The sequence below is a fragment of the Lithobates pipiens genome, unplaced genomic scaffold (genome assembly GCF_037356315.1).
Source record: "Lithobates pipiens isolate NorthernLeopardFrog02 unplaced genomic scaffold, aLitPip1_a1.2 Scaffold_8, whole genome shotgun sequence".
Lineage (NCBI taxonomy): Eukaryota > Metazoa > Chordata > Amphibia > Anura > Ranidae > Lithobates > Lithobates pipiens.
In genome coordinates, this window is record NW_027507903.1 from 192,762,926 (window position 1) to 192,786,295 (window position 23,370).

The 23,370-nt window shown below is 39.1% G+C and overlaps 1 protein-coding gene across 1 annotated transcript in view; it reads right to left on the reverse strand.

The window, feature by feature from the left end:
- Positions 1-23,370, reverse strand: part of IL17REL (interleukin 17 receptor E like) — a 174,934-nt gene that overhangs the window by 128,993 nt on the left and 22,571 nt on the right. Inside the window, exons 3-9 of the mRNA XM_077473408.1 lie at positions 23,044-23,193; positions 20,287-20,396; positions 16,673-16,787; positions 14,225-14,269; positions 8,806-8,945; positions 2,207-2,278; positions 95-149 (exon numbers count right to left, since the gene is read on the reverse strand). Of these exons, the coding sequence (XP_077329534.1) occupies positions 95-149; positions 2,207-2,278; positions 8,806-8,945; positions 14,225-14,269; positions 16,673-16,787; positions 20,287-20,396; positions 23,044-23,193 (687 nt within the window). The remainder of the gene's footprint in view (positions 1-94; positions 150-2,206; positions 2,279-8,805; positions 8,946-14,224; positions 14,270-16,672; positions 16,788-20,286; positions 20,397-23,043; positions 23,194-23,370) is intronic.

Sequence of the window (23,370 nt, forward strand, 5' to 3'; positions counted from 1 at the left end):
TACAGAAAGATTTCCCCTCACCTGAGGTGCAATTAAGCAATGTCTGAACAGGGTTAAAATATCATGGACAAACAATTTAACAATGCCTACTTGCCATCTTTAAAGGGGCAGAGCCGGGTCCTTCGTGCATCAGGAATTGCTGACCATCCCTTTAAGAGAAAAATTAGCACAAATTTTAAATTGTAAATTGTAGATAGAAAGACAAATAGGTAAATAAAGCAATTATATATATATATATATATATATATATATATACACACACACACTATTGGTACACCTGCCTTTACACGCACATGGAATTTAATGGCATCCAAGTTTTAGTCCGTAAGGTTCAATATCGAGTTATTTTTATTGTTTCACTCTGAGCATCATTAAAATTACTGCTCCTTTAAAAATGATCTTTTTAAATGTTTTTTTTTCATTGGTACACGTCCCCTAGGGCAGTAACCGGGCCCCCCATACCCTTTTTATGGGCATTAACTTGCATATAAGCCTTCAAAATGAGGACTTTTGATTTTTCAAGTTGGGGTCCCATAGACTTCAATGGGGTTCGCGGTTTAGGTCCAAACTTTTGAGATGTTAGAGTTTTGGCACGAATCGAAGCAGGGAGGTGTTTGGCCCATCTCTACTAATTACTACTAATGATACTGTTTTCCTCAGCAATGGTCTGGCTATCACCTGATTGAGTTCCTTAAGGGCTCTCGGGTCTAAGCCATCTGGTCCTGGTGGTTTGTTTATGTTAAGTTTTTCAAGTCTATTTCTGACACTGGCTTCTGTTAGCCACAAGGGCACATTCTGTGACGTGTTATTAACATTACAGTCTTGGTTACTATCTCCCCCTTTTCCTTTGTAAAAACCGAGGAGAATAATGCATTTAAAACCATCGCCTTCTTATTGTCGTTTCTAACTAAATTGCCCTGATCATCCTTTATGGTGCCAATATGTTCTAAAACTCGCTTTCTTACTGTTAATATATTTAAAAAATGCCTTGGGATTTCTTTTACTCTCCTCCGCTATGTGCCTTTTGTGGTCTATTTTAATGACCCTGATTGTGCCCTTACACTTCTTATTGCATTTTTTGTAGTGTTGGAATGTTGGAATGCTGACAATAACTCCTCAACCTTATATTTTTTAAGGCCATTTTTTTCTATTTTATATGCATTTTTACATTATAGTTTAGCCACCCAGGTTTAATCTTAGCTTTTTTACATTTATTACCCACTGGAATGCACTGTATAATACCTACAGCATATGTTGTCAATAAAGATGGTGTTATGTGAGGCAAAGTTTATTTTTGTAGCTGAATAGTTTTGTTTAATGTAAGTTTTGTTTTTCATCTGCAGTGGTGATTGAATGAGAGGAAGATGTGAAAAGTTAGCAGATAATCCCTATGACACTATATGTGGTTTGGAGTATTGAGTTATAGTTAATAGGGTCATTTTGATACATTATAGGGAATGTATCAAAACTGGAGCAGGCAGAATCCAGAATATGGCAACTAATCAGTTTCTATCTTTAGCTTGTTCAGTTACACTTTGAAAATGACAGATAGAAGCCTATTGGTTTCCATGTACATAGATACATAGTTAGTCAGGTTGAAAAAAGACACAAGTCCACAAAAAAAACACAAAAAAATTAAAATAATATCATACAATCCCATTACCCAGTTCTATACCCACAGTGGATCCAGAGAAAGGTGAAAAACCCCAGCAGAGCATGATCCAATTTGCTATAGCAGGGGAAAAAAAATCCTTCCTGATCCCCCGAGAGGCAATCAGATTTTCACCGGGTCAACTTTACCAAACCAACTTTACCATGTACATCTGCTCCATATTCTATCTGCTCGAGTTCTGATACATGCCACTCATTATGAAGAGTTAAAATATACACCTCTGAATGCATAATTTAACACCCACAATATAGAAGCAGGAAGAAGTTGTGTATGGTGGCAATATCGTATAACCATAAAGACAGTGAAAGATATAAACAGAGGTTCAATTTCCATTTTACATATTGTAAGACACAATATATGATTTCAATTGGATGTTTTAAGAGCTTGTGCATAGAACTGAACTACATAAAAAAAATGTAGGGTTTTGTAATAGAATATATCTCCTAAAACAAATATGTCTGGATGGCTCTGATAAACACAAGATAATAAAGAAAATTTGTATAAAAGTAGTGTAACAATCCACATATAACTTACCTCAATACATAAACAAGGTAACATCTCTGAATATGGCAGTGTAACAGATTTGGTTGGATCTTCCTTTCTGATCTATAACACATTATAAATATATAAATGGACTGACCTACATTTGATAATCATAATAGTAATACAATTTTTCCATTTATAAATAATGTGTATGGTCTTTTGAAAGGCAGAAGATCTGTAAGTTATACAAAGGGTTAATTATATTGGGGCCAGACACAGGTTAAATATCTATATAGACATACAGTACATTAGAAACTAATAACAGCTCTTGTAGCTTATCAGACAACAAAATGCTTCTTTGTGCATGTCACCTCTAGACCCCTTTCACACTGAGGCGCTTTTCAGCCATTTTAGCATTAAAAACAACACCCCCGTAAAGTGCCTAAAAAAAAAAAAACACAAAATTCCATAGCTCAGCTCACCAACCAGTCTGCTGACAAACCAAATTAACCTGTCCAACAGTCTGCGTTAAAAACAGGGGTTTAGTTAGCACGCATTTGCAAACGCATGTGTAAGCTGCAAGGCCTCTTCACGCCACCCTGTGTATGCTTTCAGTTGTAAACGCTACTGAATTCATGAGCGTCTCCACAGTAGGAGCACATGCATTCAATGGATAGATGAGGGGCAGGTGGGCTGAAGGCAGCCCAATCCCCCTTAAAGGAACAGTATCACACTGGACATCAAGCATGTAGCACAGTGGCAGCCAAGGTGCCCAGTGTGTCCCCAGACCATATTTACACCAGTGACAAACAGATGGCCCCTGCCCCCACCTATAACTGGCCTTTACATGGAAGGGCAAATGCATAAAAGACAAAAACAGAACATTCCATAGCTCAACTCACCAACCAGTCTGCTGAGCAACCAAATTAACCTGTCCAACAGTCTGCATTAAAAACCCCACTGTGAAAGGTGAAGTGCTTTCACACTGGGGTGGTGCGCTTGCGGGACGGGAAAAAAAGTCCTGCAAGCAGCATCTTTGGGGCCCATTGAAATGAATGGGCAGCGCTGCCAAAGCACCTGCAAAGTGTTTTGGCAGTGCCGCAACACAAGCTTTTAGCCCTTTCTTCAGCCGCTAGTGGGAGTTAAAAGTACCCAGTTAGCGACCGAAAAAGCGCCATTAAAACAATGGTAAATCTCAGCTAAAACTAGTGGCGCTTTACCGCTAATGCACCCCTGCCCCAGTGTGGAAGAAGCCTTAATGAGAAAAGACTGAGTTGCCAGAATACCGGTTCAGGGCTAGAAATGGGACAATTCATAAAGCATTTTTGTAACCCTTAGTAGAGAATAGAAACTTTTTTATTTTGATAGAAGCCGCCTGATTTCCAGATTTCCGGGCTGTATGTTGTCAAAACTAAGGGGGGTGGGGATTTTTTACTGAACATTTGTCAAACAAAATTGATTTCACCACTATTTGTATTTGTTTAAATGAGCTGATCCATAATATTATGTTTTTCTTAGATTTTTATTTGCCTGGCAGGGACAAATAGTTTTGGTCTAGTGCAGGGGTGTCCAAACTTTTTTCAAAGAGGGCCAGATTCGATGAAGTGAACATGTGTGAGGGCCGACCATTTTGCCTGACATTCTTTGAACCATTAAAATTCGGTCATTCGAGCACTCATACCTGGCCCAACAAAAATTCTCGTGCCTTTGTCGCGCTCGTTTGCCCGACACACAGACGAATGCTCTGTTCTTTAGGGGTACCGTTAAGTCTTAATGGTACCCCACACATTGGAAACATGGGGTGCTTTTGGTGCAGCGCAATAAAAAAAAAAAAAAAAAAAGCTCTGGGACTTCTTTCCCTGCATTTTTGTGGGTATGGAAGCCCATTGAAATGCATGGGCTGCCCTACACACAGCATGCAGCCATGCAGATGTGAACCAAGGGCTTATTGGAGGGGCAGTAAAACTACATGGTTAAGCTGTTTTTACCACCCCCAACTTCTCCCCCTTTAGCTGCAGAGGGAGCAGCTGGGGGTGTACACATGCTGTGGCTGCAGGTGGAGGTATGCTCAGGGTGAATGGGCCTGCACTGCAACTACCCCGCAACTGTGTGGACTGCACAGTTGCGGTATAGTGATGCTACATTTACGGGCTTAAAACAGGTGGTGAGGAAGCAAAATAATGCCTCTTTACCACCTTTCAAATGCCTCTGAAAAGCGATCTGTATATGGATTGCTTTTCAGAGGAGCAGCAATCCTGGCTGCTATCACACACACAAGCACCACAAAAGCAGTTCTGATGGTACAAGAATGGGGGGGGGGGGGGGGTCTGGATTAAAAGTAACACACATGCATACACATACACACAGACATACACACATACAGACACATGCATATACTTACATACATACAGACACATGCACACACACACACATACAGACACATGCACACACGTACATACATACATACATACAGGCACATACATACATACATACATACACGCACATACATACACGCACATACAGACATATACATACACACACACACACACACACACACACACACACACACACACACACACACACACACACACACACACACACACATACATGCACACACATACATACAGACACACATGCTGCACACACATACAGACACACATACAGACAGACATACACGCACATACATACAGACACACATGCACATACGCATACATACAGACATACATGGACACACACATGCAATCATACATGCACAGACACACACACACATGCACACACACACACAGACAGACACACATGCACATACAGACACACATACACACACATACATACATACATACAGACAGACATGCACACACACACACATATAGACACACATGCACACACATATGCACAGACACACATACATGCAGACACACATACATACAGACACACATACATACATACAGACACACATGCACACACACACACATGCACACATGCACACATACATACAGACAGACATGCACACACATACATACATACATACATACAGACACACATGCATACAGACAGACATACACACACACACATACAGACAGACATGCACACACACACATACAGACACACATGCACACACACACATACAGACACACATACACATACAGACACACATACATACAGACACACATACACATACATACAGACACACATGCACATACATACAGACACACATGCACACACACACACATACACATAAATAAAGCCTTTTTAAAACGAATCTAGCTTGTAGTACAGTACCTTTCCATTCCATTTCCTCATTCAGCCGGGTACTGCACTGTAGGGGGAAGCAGAGAGCACAGCACACTCCTCTGCACTTTACTTTCACTTTTGAAGCCGACGGAGCTTCACACAGTGCCGGGGATCGGCTCATTTGACAGCCCTGATCCCGCAGCACACCAGGCGAGCCGCTCAAAACTGGACTGCGGGCCGCGATTGGCCCGCGGGCCGGACTTTGGACATGCCTGGTCTAGTGGCACCAGTGCTAAAGACCTTATTATTTAAAGACACATATATAACTAGTGTTACGTGTGATTCTTTTAGCAGCTGGTGATAGGCATTAGGATGGCTGACCAATACTCAAGAGACCTAAGCCTGCCATGAAACACATGGGGTGGCAGTGTTTGGCATTGTTATTTAAAGCCAAATCGCAGACTTAAGCTGGCCATACACTATACAATTTCCTTATTCAATTTTATTTAGATTTACCTTTAACTATGTAGTGCAAGAGCCTGCCTGATTGCATACAAATTTAAAGTGTTTGGGTTTGACCTCATATTATATGGTTTTGGTAACTAATGGATGGTTGTACAAGACTATTGTATAATCTATGGCCAGCATTATTCTAGGTACTTATTATTTTGTCTTCTGACACATAGAGCAGCTCAACATTAACTTTAGTCTACCAGTTCTTCTAGCAAATTATAGCACTGCCAGACTACCGGTCTAAGTGTGCTCGGTTACCTATACGGGTGGGCGAACGGTTCGTCTCGAGCATAAGTTCGGGCCGAACTTTTGCTGTTTGGACGTTCGATGAACAGCCAAACATTGTGGTGGTAAACAGTTCATTGCAAGCCCTAATTGGCTGAAGCAGTGAAAGATTCAGCCAATCAGGATACAGAGCACTGTCAGAGTCATGATTGGACACTGTCATCATGACTTTATCCAATCATGGCTCATTTCCATCCCACAGTATAAAAGTATACTTTCAATGGCAGGCATTTTCAGTGTGATTTTAGCATGGAGAGAGATAGACCACTGCTCTGTTCAGTGCTATCAGTTAGTAATGCCCCGTACACACGAGCGGACTTTTCAACATCCAAAGTCCGAAGGACCGAGTCCGTCAGACTATCCGATCGTGTGTGGGCTGCAACGGACTTTTGATTCGCCAAAGTCTGACGGACTTTAGAAATGAAGCATGCTTCAAATTTTCCCGACGGAACTCCGCCGGACCCGGTCCCCTTCGAAAACTCCGCTCGTGTGTATGCTACTCCGACGGACTAAAACCGACGCTAGGGCAGCTATTGGCTACTGGCTATGAACTTCCTTATTCGAGTCCAGTCGTACGTCATCACGTTCGAATCCGTCGGAGTTTAGTGTGATTGTGTGTGGCCAAGTCCGTTTGGCCGAAAAGTCTGTCAGAACTCCTTTGGAAGTCTGTCGGACTTAAGTCCGCTCGTGTGTACGGGGCATAAGTGTGCTATACTGTGCTATTTTGCCTCAAGTGTGAGTGTAGTGAGAAGGACCATCATTCAGCTTTGCATAGTGTGCAGCTAGAGTAGGGACAGCTCAGATGGTCTCACTACACTACAGTGAAACTATGTCAGACTGTGACCGTAATCTTTACATTAGTGTATAGCTAAACTAGGGACAGTTCAGATAGCATCAGTGCAGTGATTATTTGATTGTGTTACTGACAGTTTAATGCCATTTACTTCTGTGTGCGTTAAATCTCTAATCTTGTTCCCAGTGCACTACTTTGTGGCCTCATCATACACACCGGCTCCCCAGCTGTTGCTGAGCAAAATAAAGGCAGCTTGCAGGGAAAATGTCATTTTTGTTGGCTTTATAAATGCAATTATTGTTGCAGCAGATTCTAGACATGGTACAGATCTGTCATTATACAGGTAGACTAAAGAGAACCCCCCCCCCCCCCCGGCACTATAATGGAAGTTTTTTTTTTTTTCACTTTTAGGCTTTAACTTCAAAAATCAAAAAATCACTGCTCATTTAAAAATTTTATTTTTCACAAACTTTCTTTATTGATACATGACCCCCAAGAGCAGGACTCTGACCCCTATAACCATTGTATGCCCAATTACTTGCATATAAGCCTTCAAAATGGCCACTTTTGATTTTTGACATTCTGGTCCCATTGACTTTAATGGGGTTTGTTATTCGGGTCCCAACTTTTGCAGTGTTCGGAAGTTCTGGTGCGAACCAAACAGGGGTCTGTTTGGCCCATTCCTAGTTACCTAATACGATTATGTAACTTAGCAGTGTCCAACTAATAATGCGTATGTTTCAGTTCCCTTTACAGATTTACAGGTTAGAGCTATAGATGGGCATACATTAAAGGTACTGACAGTTTGTCTAGTGTCGCTTTTTTACAATGCTTACATGCCTGTTTTTGGTTTATGTAGAATGAGTTGAGTAATGCAGTTGCATCAATTTGAAAGCAGATCATTTTCCCAGGTATCTTTTTGCAAAATAGATAACTATAGGGGGCAACTTCCTAAGACCCTGTGGGGTTAATTTACTGAAACTGTAGAGTACAAAATCTGGTGCAGATGTGCATGGTCCCCAATCATCCTCCAACTTAAGGTAGTTCAATTAAACTGACAAAACAAAACTGGAAGCTGATAGGTTTCTATGCAGAGCTGTACCAGATTTTGCACTCTTTTCGGTTTTAGTAAATCAACCCTTTGTAGTCCTGGGACCAAATTATAACCGACCCTCCCATCTACTGTTTGTTCCAGCTCTGTGCACACATTACATTTTGCACATACTTAAATACTGTATCATCCATGTGTCCTCCACATACACTTTTCAGTTTTGGTACCAAATAGTCCAGCTGCTACTAGAGTTATTGCCCATTATGAAAAAGAAGAAAGTGTACACTAATGTATAAACAATTTCTATCCCAGAGATTGAATATGAATATTAAGGGTTGTGATTTGGAATATAAGGAATATGGTATCCATTCCCATGTTACAACAGCCTTCCTATTAAATGTGGTCCCTGTTCTCTATTTAGTGGTCTTCAATCTAGCACTGTATATATGTGCATAGAGGAATAAAGTAATGTAGAACATTCTTTTTTAGTCTGAAACTCAAGTAAGATTTTTTTTTTAAGTTCAATGCATTTTCTTGACATCTTCTATTAATGTAAACAGTGATCTGTGTTGCCATGCTTTACAATCACAGTGCCCAGGCTAATCTCTTCATCAACTCCAGCTACAACTGCACTTTGCATAGCTAGAGTTCCAAAGGGCCTCACCGTGGTCTCAATATAATGTTACATCTGCTCTGAATTATGATTTATCAGTGACGTTAAAGGCAATAAAACCAATTTATAAAAGTACCTCTAGCACTATAATATATCATACTTACTACCGCATGAGCTCCAGTGTCATGACAGACAAAATGTTTCTTACAAAGGCGTACATTGTAATCATAGTCCTGAAGAATATTTGAAACATTGACAGTTATAAGTTTATTCTCCTTGTTGACCACGTAATCTAGTTTTCCAGCTGAAAAACGAAAAAATATATATTTGTGATGCAATCATTTTCTTCTTTTTTTTTCCTTGCTTGTTGTTTCATTTGTGTTACTTTGCATATGCCTCCATTTGTTACTCCTAATCTTAAAAATCCTAGTTGTACACACCAGCTTTGTGACATGTGTGTAATTACTGGCTTTGGTAGCTTAATTTCTAGAAAAATAATGAAGATATTCTATATTAGATATTTTATTTGGTTAAATAGAGAAAAAAGGATGTTCAGAATAACTTATTTGTACTTTGCTATCCTGTTAGTGATTTGTAAAAAAAACAAAAAAAAAAAATTGGCCAATATATGTATCCTTTTTGGTACTCATTTAAAATTGGTAGTAAATAGATAAATGGGTAAAACAGGGGATCATATGTATCATGCTTGACCCCCTGTTTATCCTGCCTGTAAATCAGCCTTGACCATATGCATGATGTTGGCAATGTTAAGGGTAGATCAGGTGCAAGACTGTTTGTAATTAGATGTAGGAAGATCTGTGTGAATATAATTGTGCAGTATTTGTATTTTTTTTTTAAGCAAAATTTCTGTCGGTGAGTTCTGGGTCAGTTTATGGTGGGTCACCACTGGGAATCAGCTAAAGGACTCATCTATCCAGTGGATCCTAAGGTTGTAGCATTACACTGTTATGCCAAAGGTTTCTTAGAATTGTAACTCATTCAACAGCAATATCACTACTGTCTATAGAAAATCTGTTCACAGCAAATTAGGAGGTAGATATGTCCTTTGCAGCACTGGGAGAGGTTTTTCTACATATTTTTCTGTAATTATATATATATATATATATATATATATATATATATATATATATATATATATCAGGAGAAAGTGAGCACTATTCACTCTGGATACTAAAAACTTGACTATAACAATACTCCTAGATCTGCTGCTGTCTTTTTTTTTCTATATTTGTCATTGTTAAATCTGCCCATGGTATTAAGTTTTTCTCCTAACCCTCTGGGCTGGTGACACCAATGTTAAGGTGTCACTTGCCCCTTAGTGTGCTTTCCATAAAAATATAGGGAGAATTCCCTGTAGAGAGAAGACTATAAACGTCTAGATCACAAAAGAGCCATGCCTGAACAATAGCACTACACTAAAGAACACTCTTCGTACCCATGATAATTTTAATGTTTATGTTATTGTGTCTTTGCCCCCATAGTCCTAGTGTACTGTGTGATATTTTCACTATAACATATTCAAGCCATAAGAAGTCATTGCATTTTCAGAACTGGTATAGCATTGCAGTTTATACAGCAGAAAGCCAGCATTGTGTAAGAAAGCTTTTTATATTAAGATGAATATACTACAGGAAATATAGAAATATAGGTACAACTATGACATAACAACTTTTAACATAAATTCCAGAACAATTAATATTTTTAGCTCAAAGCCAATATTTTGTTATAGAACATCAAAGATTGCATCTAAAAAGGTAATTATAATTGAATGGCCAAACTCAATAAAATAAATTTGACTGATTTATAAAAACTGGTTGTGCAGCTATTTTCAAACAAAAGCTATTACTGGAAAATTACTCAGTATAAAAAACAACTCTGGAAAACATAGTGGAACCTGTTGTAACAAGTGTAGTGAACATGCTTTATTATGCCAGGTAGAAACTGAAAACAAAACATTCACGTTGAGACTTCAAAGAGATTTCCAGTTTAAATTAAAAAAAAAACGTGTTGGGAATCCCTTTGTACAGTAAGAAATACTTGGGCTCACACAACCTGTAACAGCCTTGTTAACTACAAAAGAAGCCTATCTTTCTATTTTTGGTTTTCTTTTTTCTTTTTTAATTGACAAAGTCCAGATAAAACCTTACTGTATCTGTATGCCATACTGTGATACCAAATATAATTTTACATGAATGAGTTCATAAAAATCAAGAATATATATATATATATATATATATATATATATATATATATATATATATATATATATATATATATATATATATATATATATATATATGTGCACGTTGATGCAGTCACATTCATGCAAACTCTGTTTTTCATAAACACTGCATTGCAACACAGAGATATAAGCAAGTCTTACTGACTTCTATGACAAATCTTTGTTGCAGTTTCGTTTCAGTGTTAGTTTCTACTTTAAATGTAAATGCAGCTTAAACATGAGATTCTGGATAATTACCTTTGAATTTTACATTCTGCGTCAAACATGTTTTTTTTCTGTATTTATGTGTCCTGTATTTGATATGCAGATGCACTAATAATTTGAATGTAATTATCCATTGATATTCTTATGTTGCATGTAAATGTGTACACTGTATGCTTTACATACAGTGCCTTGAAAAAGTATTCATACCCCTTGAAATTTTCCACATTTTGTCATGTTACAACCAAAAATGTAAATGTGTTTGCAGCAAAGTCTCTGACATTGTCCAGTCTAATGAGAACTTTCCAAGCCAAAGATAGCTGACATCCTTCTGTATGTGGTGGGCTGTGAGGTATAGTGGGTGCAAGGTGAACACAGTTATTGGGCGCCAGACACTTCCTGGATGTAAAAGAGGTTTTTATTTCTCTTAAAAGGCCTTTTTGTATTTATGGGGGAAAGAGGGTTAGGGCCTGGACACCCTTAGATAGTTGCTAATTCAATTGGCAGACTCCAAGACTTTAATAAGAGAACAGCCATGCAGGCCCCAACAAGAAGCTACATCTGCATTTGCAGGAATGCTGCCTCCTATGGCAACAGTCTTTAACAGTTCTTTCAGCTCCACTACAACTGCCTCTTTTAGTTCAACACTGAGCTCCCGGGCTCTCACTAGACCCTCTGATTCACTGAATCTGAATCCCTTGAGCTCCCCCAAGGTTTGAGGTGGTATCTTCCTCAAGCGTCACCCCTGCTTCTCTGCTGGGTCCCTAGCTTGGCACTCCAGATACTTCTCAAGCTTCACCCCTGCTAACTGGGAATGTCCCTGGCTTGACTCATAAGGCTGCTCTTCAAGCATCTCCTCCGCTGTTTGGGTCCCTGACTTAATCACTGTCTGAAGTTTCCCGATTCTCCGCCATGCCCTTTCGGTGAGAATGTGATGTGGGTACTTGCTTCAGTTACTCCCTGTGGTCCCTAGTAAAGGTGGTCGGTCCCTTTGTGGCGACAGCTTCGCTTCTACCTCTGACCACTGACAGGTTCTCTGGCTAGCAGAACCGTTACTTCTGGTTCGGACTGCAAGCCACAATCCCAACCCTGCGCTGCTCTCTTTACTTCTGGATAGGCCCTCACACAGCCTAGCAGCCAGATGCCCTGGGATAGGCCCAATCTCTCGCCTAGCAGCCCAGGGCGTACAACATATGTTAACCCAGACAGCCATCCAGGTGGCACAGAACATAGATCACCTGACCTTACCCAAATATATAGGTTCTCCCAGTAGGGCAAGGAATTCAAGAAAACACTTGTCCATTGGCTGAGATATCCCATATACTCATAACCTGACCTTGGGTTGCCCTTCTCATATCTAGTACCACCAAGTACCCGGCCACCTAGTGGTAGAAGAGAAATGTGCAAAAAGGCCAAACTTGGAGGGAGAACTCAATAGATCTCTATCAACTAGTCTTGGCAAGTAAATTTGTGAGGAGCTCCCTGACTAAACCCCAGGGTGCTACATATTTTATTGAAATTTTATGTGATAGACCAACACAGAGCGGCACATAATTATAAAGTGGAAGGAATATGATAAATAGTTTTCCAAAATGTTTACAAATTAATATCTGAGAAGTGTTGCACGCATTTGTTTTCAGACCCTTTTTCTCTGATACCCATAACTAAAATCGAATGGAACCAATTGCCTAAGAAGTCACCTAATTACTTAATAGAGTCCACCTGTGTGTAATTTAATCTCAGTAGAAATACAGCTGTTCTGTGAAGCACTAAGAGGTTTGTTAGAGAACCTTAGTGAACAAACAGCATCATGAAGATTAAGAAACACACACCACACAGGTCAGGGATAAAGTTGTGATGAAGTTTAAAGCAGGGTTAGATTATAAAAAAATATCCCAAGCTTTAACCATCTCACAGAGCACTGTTCAATCCATCATGTGAAAATGGAAAAAGTATTACACAACTGCAAACCTACCAAGACATGGCCGTCCACCTAAACTGACAGGCCAGGCAAAGAGAGCATTAAGCAGAGAAGCCGCCAAGAGGCCCATGGTAACTCTGGAGGAGCTGCAGAGATCCACAGCTCAGGTGGGTGAATCTGTCCACAGAACATCTATTAGTCATGCACTCCACAAATCTGGCCTTTATGGAAGAGGCCAGAAGAAAGCCATTGTTGAAAGAAAGCCATAAGTCCTGTTTGCAGTTTGTGAGAAGCCATGTGGGGGACACAGAAAACATGTAGAAGAAGGTGCTCTGGTTAGATGAGAACAGAATTAAAATTTTTGGCCTAAAAACAAAACGCTATATGTGGTGGAAAACTAACACTGCACATCACTAGGGATGGGCTTTATGTTTGAGTTGAGCATGAGTTTACCGAACAACAAACAATTTTAGGTGTTCTCGGCAAATTTGAAAGCCACGGAACACCCTTTAAAAGTCTATGGGAGAAATCAAAAGTGCTAGTTTTAAAGGCTTATATGCATGGTATAGTCATGAAAAGTGTTTGGGGATCTGGGTCCTGCCCCCAGGGACATGTATCAATGCAAAAAAAAGTTTATAAAAAGGCAGTTTTTTTGGGAGCTGTGATTTTAATAATGCTTAAAGGGAAACAATAAAAGTGTAATATTTATTTAAATTTCATACCTGGGGGGTGTCTAAAGTATGCCTGTAAAGTGGAGGATGTTTCCCCTGTTTAGAACAGTCTGACAGCAAAATGAAATTTCGAAAGGAAAAAAGGTAATTTAAAACTTGTGGCTATAATGAATTGTCGGTCCAACAATACACATAAAAGTTCATGATAAAAACGGCATGGAATTTCCCCACAGGGGAACCCCAAACCAAAATTTAAAAAAAATGTGTGGGGGTCCCCCTAAATTCCATACCAGGCCCTTCAGGTCTGGTATGGATATTAAGGGCAACCCTGCGCCAATTTAAAAAAAAAAAATGCCGTGGGGGGCTATCACATAAAATCCCAATAAAATATATCTATATATTTATAATATATAACGTTTTTGGTTGTAGCATGACAAAATGTGGAAAATTTCAAGGGGTGTGAATACTTTTGCAAGGCACTGTATATATATATTTTTTCTTAGTAATTATATAATATTGTGACTTACTTAGACAGGACCATATGTGTCTTCCCACGTCCCTATTGTTACAATCTGAAAATAAAACATAAGTAAAAGTCAACAGAAATTCTAGACAATAATCTACTGTCTCTATTGTTGGCATAAACATTGCCTGATTATCTTACAGAAGCATATACATTGATTAACTTTAAATGTTGATTTTATTCATTGAAGAAGTAGGGAATGTGTACTTAGCAAAATGAAGCCGTGTTTACTTTAAAGTGATAAGTTATTTATTTATTTATTTTTTTCAAAAGAGGAGGTGCATTCATACCATAGATGATAGTTCTTGTTTCTAAAATGTGTCCCTTTTGGTCTTCTCCAGCCAGTCCTCGTGGCTGCTACACCCCCCCCCCCCCGCTCAATTGCCGGTGTCTACTTTAGCTGGTTGGGTGCTAAGGGGACTGCTGCTTGTGCCCTTTGCCCTTTGCTGATCTGTGTGCATCCATAGACACACACAGTGTCCAGCAAGTCATGCCCCTGCTCATTTCTCCTCTCAGTAATTTGACTGACATCAACAGGAGTCCATCGGTTCTCTACCCTCAGGACCCTCCTCTACAACCCATGGAAGTGGCATGGATGGTTCTGGAGCCAGAAGTGGTGAACATGAACCACAAATAAGTGTTTGGGAACTAGAATTGCCATCAAAGAGTATTCCATCTAAATGAACATCCGTAAACTGAAATATTAACATATGGACCTTCCCACAGCTATTACAGTCAGAAGTTTGTCTGTATTATACAGACATTTGGCTTCCTGTGTGTGCCAATATATTGTTGTGGTTTCTGCAAACTAAAAACAGCAATACAATCATTTTGAAATTAGGAAATCCACTCACGTAATAGCATGTGATACAAATAATGTAAATAAATGGTCTACTTCTATGCAATTGCTATGTGGTACTACATATTTGGTTGGGGTAGTAAAAACCACCTGAATGTAAATATACAGTATAATCATGGACTGTCTATTACTGGTACTGCTATTTGTTTGTATTAAGTGTAAGAATCCCTAAGTGTTTCCAAGCTTGAGGCTAATCACTCATTGTCAGTAGTATCCAAACAGGATGTTTTTGTGTTTTTGATCCATTATTCTTGAAAAGAAAATAAATTACTACCATCTCTGAAAAATGTGTTTGCCAGCAATGAGCTTAGTGACTAAAGACATCTGCATAGCATAAAAAAAAAATCCCTCAATGAATAAGTATATTTTCATATTAGGGGTGCACCATTGGAGTGTTGGCACAGTTAATGTGACAAAGTTTTGCCAATTTACTCTTCCAGTAAATGTCATATTGAATTTAAATACAACTATATTGTGGTTAATTGTAAGGTGACTCTCTCTTTCTGCTCCCTAATGCCCTAAAATGTGCATAAAATATATAGAAGCCAATTACATTGCAGCATTCACCATAGTTATGTTTCCTAAAGCATGTGCTTAATCCCTTCCTGCCTTAGGGAAAAACAAATGTTAATGCCTAAGCATAATTTTGCAACTTTGACACCTGTTAATAAACATACATCTGTTAAAGTTAAGAAAAATCGTACATATCATCAAAACTACTTTGTGCATTTAGGTGGATTATACCTTTTTTCAGGACAAATTGGGCTTTCATATTTTGGTAAATAGTAACGGATACCTCCTGTTTTTTTTTTTTATTATCGAAAAAAAAAACTGGCACAAAATACATTTTATTTTTAAATTTAGCTGTTTATTTCTTGCTATAGCCTACCACCAAAGAACAACCCAAAATATATTCTCCTGCTCCCAACAATTGCAGCGATAATACTATATTAGTTGTATGTACCCCTGGTACAGCCCAGAAACAGTAATGCGCATTTTGCTTTTTTGTTTAACCTACCTAAAACGCGTTGACACTAACTGATACTGATACTAATTAAAAAAAAAATAGGGCTCAAAATATACTGACTGTGAACTTTGACCCTGACCTTGATCTTTTACCCTTACTTGACTCGAACATTAACCGTGGCACTGACCTAGATCACACCTGACTAACTATGTAACACCTTGATGTAGATTTCTTTTTTTCACACACAGTTATGTTTTTTTTCTCTCTGCAAGGAACAAGAAAGATAAAGTATATCTTGTCTCCATTCAGAGAGAGAGAGAGATAACACAGGGTGATTGATCACTGTGATAGCCAATCAGAGGCTATTACAGCAATCAGGTGACTGGGAACCAAGTGTTTCAGTCCTGATCAGTAGTTTGGCACTCTCCTAGCACAAAGACAGATATGCATACAGTATATGCAGCCCCACAGGAAAAAAAACCCCAATCCAGTGAGGCCGAATATATATGCGTACTGTCAGCGTGAAGGGATTAAGCTACAGCATACCATTGTTATTTACATAATTTTGAGTTAGATAATTACATAGCATACAGTACTAAATGGTGGATTCATAGCTACATTCTTACCTTCTACATAATAATGTTCCTTTAACTGAATGCCACAAAAATCTGGGAATGTCTTCATTGATACATATACTTGTTCAGATACACCAACTTCAAAAACGTTAGCTTGAACCTGTATCTGTAGTAAAGAAAAAAACAAAAGAAAAAACACAACAATTAAGTTTGAGAATTACAGTTTTTCTGCTAAAATTTTTATATATGCCAACTAATGTGTAAGTTCAAAAGGACCACAGTTAGGACGGCCGAGGGGGACCAGGTTCTGGGACTGGGAGGTTTTATTTAACAGCTGTATGCTCACATTATATTTGCAACATATTATCAGATCTCTGTTTTCCTGATATTCCTTGTCAGCTGTTTGAACTGTACTGTTATTCAAATGTATCACAAAAAATACAACATTGAGGAACAACCACCCAAATGAACTAGACAATGCAGAAGTAACTTCCCTCTAGGCCCAGGTGGATTTTGCACATCTATGTGCCAACGATGATGTGATAATATGAGCAGAAGTGCCAGCTGTACACCAGTAAAAACGTGATCAAAATTAGGTTTATTTCCCAATATTAGCTACAACTGGGATTTCCCAAACCACAGCTTCCAAAAGACACTTCCTTAATTAGAAAACAAGAGGTAGAAGAACTTTTGTATTTTGAAATACATCATACATTTTTAAATATGTCATGTATTTACACACCCAAAAGCAGAAACGTCTACCATACATAAAAGAATATAATTCATTTAAATTGAATTGAAAAGACTTTATGTTATTACATTAAAGTGTATGTCAAGCCAAAGTGTTTTTTAGTTTTAGATAGATTGCAGAATATCTGGGTTAAACTGCTATCTGGGGCTCTGTTAGGGAAAATTACCCTTTCCTTCTATCCCTGTGACAACAGTTTTACCAGACAGGAAGTGGAGGAAAATCTGTAATGAGGACACAGAGCGAGATAAAAATCCCCAACTGTATACAGCTTTCCTTTATAGCGTTATGAAAATGTAAAATGTTAATTTCTGATATAAATGAGAGCAAGAACTTAATAAAATCAATATATGCATTTATTCTGCTTGTAACTGTGATTCTATGAGACAACATTGCATGACAATTCAGAAATCAGATATAAACTATATAATAGGTTTCATTATTAATTTACAATACATTATTTTTAAAAACATTTACAGCTTTTGATAATGCATATTCTTAATGTTCAAGGAGGTAACTTACTAAAGGTTCATTAACATCTTTATATCAAACCTTAATGGGTTAAAGCTTACCTGTTGTCGCTTGAGTAAGTTATATATATATATATATATATATATATATATATCTCTGATGCCTAGCTATGTTGTGAAGCTATTTTGTTACCTGTGAGTTACAAAGCTTTAAAATAATTACTTTTAGTTTCTCTTAAAGACAGTCCACGTAGGGCAGGAGTTTCTGTGGCCACCGTATGCTAAGTAACACTTCCATACATAAAATTGCAGCTCAATACTCATGAGATGTTTTATGGTCTCTTCCTATGGATTTTAATATTGTAAGCTGTGTATTTTATTATAATGTTAAGTTCAGAAGTGATATTATATTATATTATAAAAAGACATAATGCAGCTTGTAGCAGATATAAGGTAATCATAATAAGGGATCTCTGTTTCATCTGAGTTTTACAAGTCTGATGTGGCAGGTCCTACTTAGTTGGCATAGCATGTTTTCCTGTATCCCTCCCCAAGACCAGTGCCTGTATAACCAATTTGCAGCCAAACAGCTTGGCAACTCTAGGCATTTAAAAATAGATGGCTATAGTTAAACTATAGAAATATTCCTTTAATTGCAAGTTCTCAAACACTGTTACCTATATTCTTATAAATACTTTTTAGTAGATATGAGTTGGTAAAGAGCTAAATCCCAAGGTAGATTGAAGGCAGAAGCAAGAATCTAGATCAATGATGGCGAACCTTGGCACCCCAGATGTTTCCATGATGCTTAACTACACTGCAGAGTGCATAAGCATCATGGGAAATGTAGTTCCAAAACATCTTGTGTGCCAAGGTTCGCCATCACTGATTTAGACCCATCACCCAAACACAAACAAAACAGCCTCTTGACTAATAAATGGCTCAACACTCTCACCCTTCTAATGTTCCATATATACCTTTTGACAGGCAGTGTTATAGATCTTTTTAAAACTAAAAATATTTATGAATAACTAGGAGACCTACATGCTTGTACATGTTCCTTGAAATATATAAATGTATACTGTACATATCAATGATTATTCACAATAAGACTTGCCACACCAATGGATACTTAGTAAACCTTGGCTTTTTTAAAGTTACATCCTTTAATGTGGAAAAATTTTGCCTTAAGTCAACCACCTTTTGGAAGGAAATGTGATTTTTCTGGTCTATGAAATATTTCAATAATGCCGCGTACACACGATCAAACAATCCGGTGGAAAAGTCAATCCCCCCGTGTGTGGGCTCCGGCGGACTTTTTTTACCCAAAAGTCCGGCGGACTAAGAAAGTAGTTTTGCACCAAAATATGTCCGCCGGACTCGCAGTCCGGTGGACAATACGGCCGTGTGTGTGCTAGTCCACCGTACTTTTGAAATGAACAGACTTTTCCCGCTCTCAAGAAGAGAAGAAGAGAACAGAAGAACAGAAGAACAGAAGGCGGCAACAGAAGACTGGGCCACTGCTTGTAAAAGAGCTAGAAGAAGGCGCGGAGGCCCGCAAGAAGAACCGAAGAGGGGGACAAGACCCCCGAAGTCGGAAGAAGAGGGCGGCGGCGCCGAAGAAGAATGCCGGGCTCCTCCGCTAGTAAAAGAGCTAGCAAAAGAGCAGAAGATAGCAGAGGAGTCCAGCGAGAAGACCCCCGAAGACGAAAGAAGACCCCCGGAGCTGTGCAATAAACTATTTTAACCCTTGTGTGTTGTGTTTTTTTTTAAATTTTTGCACAGGTGAATGGGTAGGGGTACATTGTACCCCATACTCATGCACATAGGGTGGGGGGGCGGTATCCGGGGGGGCCCTTATTAAAGGGGGCTCCTGGATTCCGATAAGCCCCCTGCCCGCAGACCCCGACAACCAACGGCCAGGGTTGTCGGGAAGAGGCCCTTGTTCTCATTAACATGGGGACAAGGTGCTCCCCCCATGTTGAGGGCACGCAGCCTGGTACGGCTCAGGAGAGGAGGCGCTCGCTCGTCCCCACCCACTTTCCTGACCGGCCAGGTTGCGTGCTCGGATAAGGGTCTGATATGGACCTAGGGGGGACCCCCACGCCGTTTTTTCGATGCCTCCTTCACTAGTCCCGGCTACCTGGAGCCGCGCTCAAAATGAACGGACTTTCCTCCGTGTGTGTGGGCAAGTCCGTTCATTTCAAAAGTACGGCAGATAATCCGGCGGACTATGTGGGCATGTCCTCTCGTTGGGACAGTCCGGCAGACTTTATGGCGTTTTGTCCGCCAGACTAAATCCGCCGGATAGTCTGATCTTGTGTACACGGCATAAGTTATCTCCATATATAGAAGCAATACAATATTAAATACATATCCAATACCCAATATACAGTACAATGTATGGGTGAATGCTGTAAATAGTTGTCAATATAATATTTCTTTACTTTATGCATAAGGAATTTCTTTCGTTTAATTTTGGTAAACCTGATAGTCACGCACTGAGTCCGCTGTGTGCTTAATGTCATAGAGCAGATTTCAACTCCACGGATGTGTACTGAAAAGAAACAAACATTTGTTACTCACAAATATTTAGTAATCAACCTAAATATGTTATGTACATTTTCTTCATGCATCACAAAACTATGACTGAGTTTAAGGGAAATTATTATCTGCAATGATTAATTACAAATTAGATGTGCATGACATAAATGTTAGGTCTCCCTAAAATGGATATTTCAGGTTTAAGTATGGTAGATACTGGAAAGTTAAAACGAAACTTCACCTAAAAAGTGAAGTTCCATTTATTTTCCTCCTCTCTTATTATTACTGTTTTTTTAGGAAGTAGGTACCTAGTTCTGACAGGTAAGTGCTCCCACTTCTGCTCGGCGGATCTAGCCAAGAAGAGCAGACATTCGGGCCCCTTCTTCCTGCCTACAACCTTCAGGGACACTTCACATGTCCCAGGAGGCTGCCGGTCTATTCAGAAAGCACAGAGCAACTCATGCATGCATAGTGGGAAGCCAACTGTGAGGCCGCAGGAAGTCACAGCTGGCTTCCCACAAGCAAGATGGCGATGCCCGGGGACCTGAAGACTGGCAAAACCAGGACTGATACGTGTCTGTATATTAAAAAGGCATCAGATACAACACGTGTAACTGCTGACTTTTAATTTTTTCACAATGACCAGCGCTAAATAATTTTATGTCTCTGCAGCAGTGAGACTTCTGCATTTGAGTTCCTAGGTTGCACACCTTTCTTGTCATCTGTGATTGGATCCTGCTCCCTCTGTATATTTTTTGCTCTGTTTTATTGCTCTATGCAGGAGTAGCATGATGACATAGTGGTTAGAAATTTAGCCCTGCAATGTTAGCATCCTAAATTCAATTCCTTCCAAGAACTTTATTCACATGAAGGTTGTATGTTCTGCTGTGTTTTTTTTACTAATAGGTTAATTAACCTCCCTGGTGGTATGATTCAGTCTGGATTTAGGTGCTGAAAGCGGTACAATTATTTTGCATGGAAATTTGGCTTCTTATATTGTAGTCCTGTAATTCTTAGGAATAACTCTCTTAAATATGTTCAAACCAGAGTCTAGCAGACATCCCGGGTATAATAAAGTTTATAATATAATAAAGAATAATAAAAAATATTCAATAATGTAATCAAATCCTAAAACACTGAAAAAGGGACACTTTTTGGTTGCTATGGGAAATCTCCAAATTCCAGCCATAAAAAAAAACAGTATTTATAATATAAAAGTGCATGCAGGGCACTGCACAGACCACTAGGGACAAAGGGGGTGTGTAATTTTGTAATACAGCACTGTAATCTGTAAGATTACAGTGCTGTGCGTGTTTTGTGTACTTTTACTTTTTTGAATTTGCCGCCGTTCTCCGTCCCCGTGCGCCGTAACGCCGCAGAGAACGGAGCTCGGCAGCATTCGGCACTGTGAATCGAGCGGAGGACGGCTCGCTCACACAGCGCGGCGGCCATTGCTGGATCCAGGGGACAAGGTAAGTAAGTCTCACTGTGTCCTCCCCTGCATCCAGCGAAGCGATCCCGAGTCTGGCTCGGGATTACCGCTCCTATCAGTAAATTCCTAACCCGAGCCAGACTCGGGATTACCGCTAGGGGGGTTAAAGCCTCATACACACGATCGGACTTTCCTGTGGACTTTTGTACAAAGGGCGTTGGCCGGAAGTTTGTATTGCATACACACAATCTGACTTTTTAGGCAACAAACACGAACATAGTGGCGTTTCAACGTACTGACGACACTTCAAAAGAGGACGTTCAATTACTCCAGCGCCACCTTTGGTCAACTTCTGTATTGTTGTCTGATCTTTTGCATTGGTTCTGAGCATGCGTGTATGTACCTTGTACAAAAGTCTCATGGTTTTGCGTACACACGATCGGACTTTGCTCCATCGGACTTATGTTGTCAAAAAGTTTGTCCTTTCGCACAGCCAACAAAAGTCAGATGAAAACCAAAAAAGTTTGTCCGATGGAGCGTACACACGGTCGGATGTTGTTCCAAAACAGCTAATTTGCATGTTTGTTGTCAAAAAGTCAGATCGTGTGTACAGGCCTTAAGAGTCACCATGAGCAGATATTTGGGTTTATTTAGGAGTACATTCTTAAAATATCTCAATAAAGCTGTATTCGCTTTAGTAATCCAACCCCATGCATAGGAAATTACTTTATTTTGGTGTTTTTTCTTTATGATTTATTCAAGTATTGTACACTTTTAGTAGATTAATGACTTGGTCACTAGTATTCAGCACTAGACAGCGGGAATTAGTATACACAGAGAAAACAGAGCAACAAACTGGCAGGAAACTCTCTGATAAGGATCTCAAGATATATATATATATATATATATATATATATATATATACAGTATATAACAGGTCAGTGGGTGACTGAGCCTATCAGGTTCAACCCTTTAACTGAAATAGTACTTTACCCTTTAAGACTGGCCATGGCCAGTTCTTGAATCAGTCATGGCAATTGTGTGTGTGCACCATTTTACAGTTGAATATTGCCCATGAAACTGAATCATAAGAATCTTAGGGTAGCACATGCTTAGTCTATATATGCTGGGGTATTAAAATTAAATGAATGTATTTACTAAAATTAATCAATTTACTTAAATTGAAACAATAAAAATATATTTTAGTTGGTAAAGTCTACATTCATACCATCATAAATTACTGTTCCGATTATATTTAAATGAAGTGAGCATTGACTGGCTGGTGAACATTTCATAACTGTTGTAATTTTCATGTTCTCCAGAACATTAGGGTGTAAAGATTCAGGAGCATCTCGGCAAAACCTACTAAACAGATCATCTAAAAGAAAGAATGTGGAAACAGTAGTTGTTAAAAAAAAATCAGCACTAGTAAATGCCACGATTTTTAAATAAATAAGATACAAATTAACAAATAAAAAGTATACAGAGGAGTTTGTGTTTAAAAAGTTAAAAAAAAGTGTAGATTTGACACTTTTAGGGTGCCAATGTAAACATA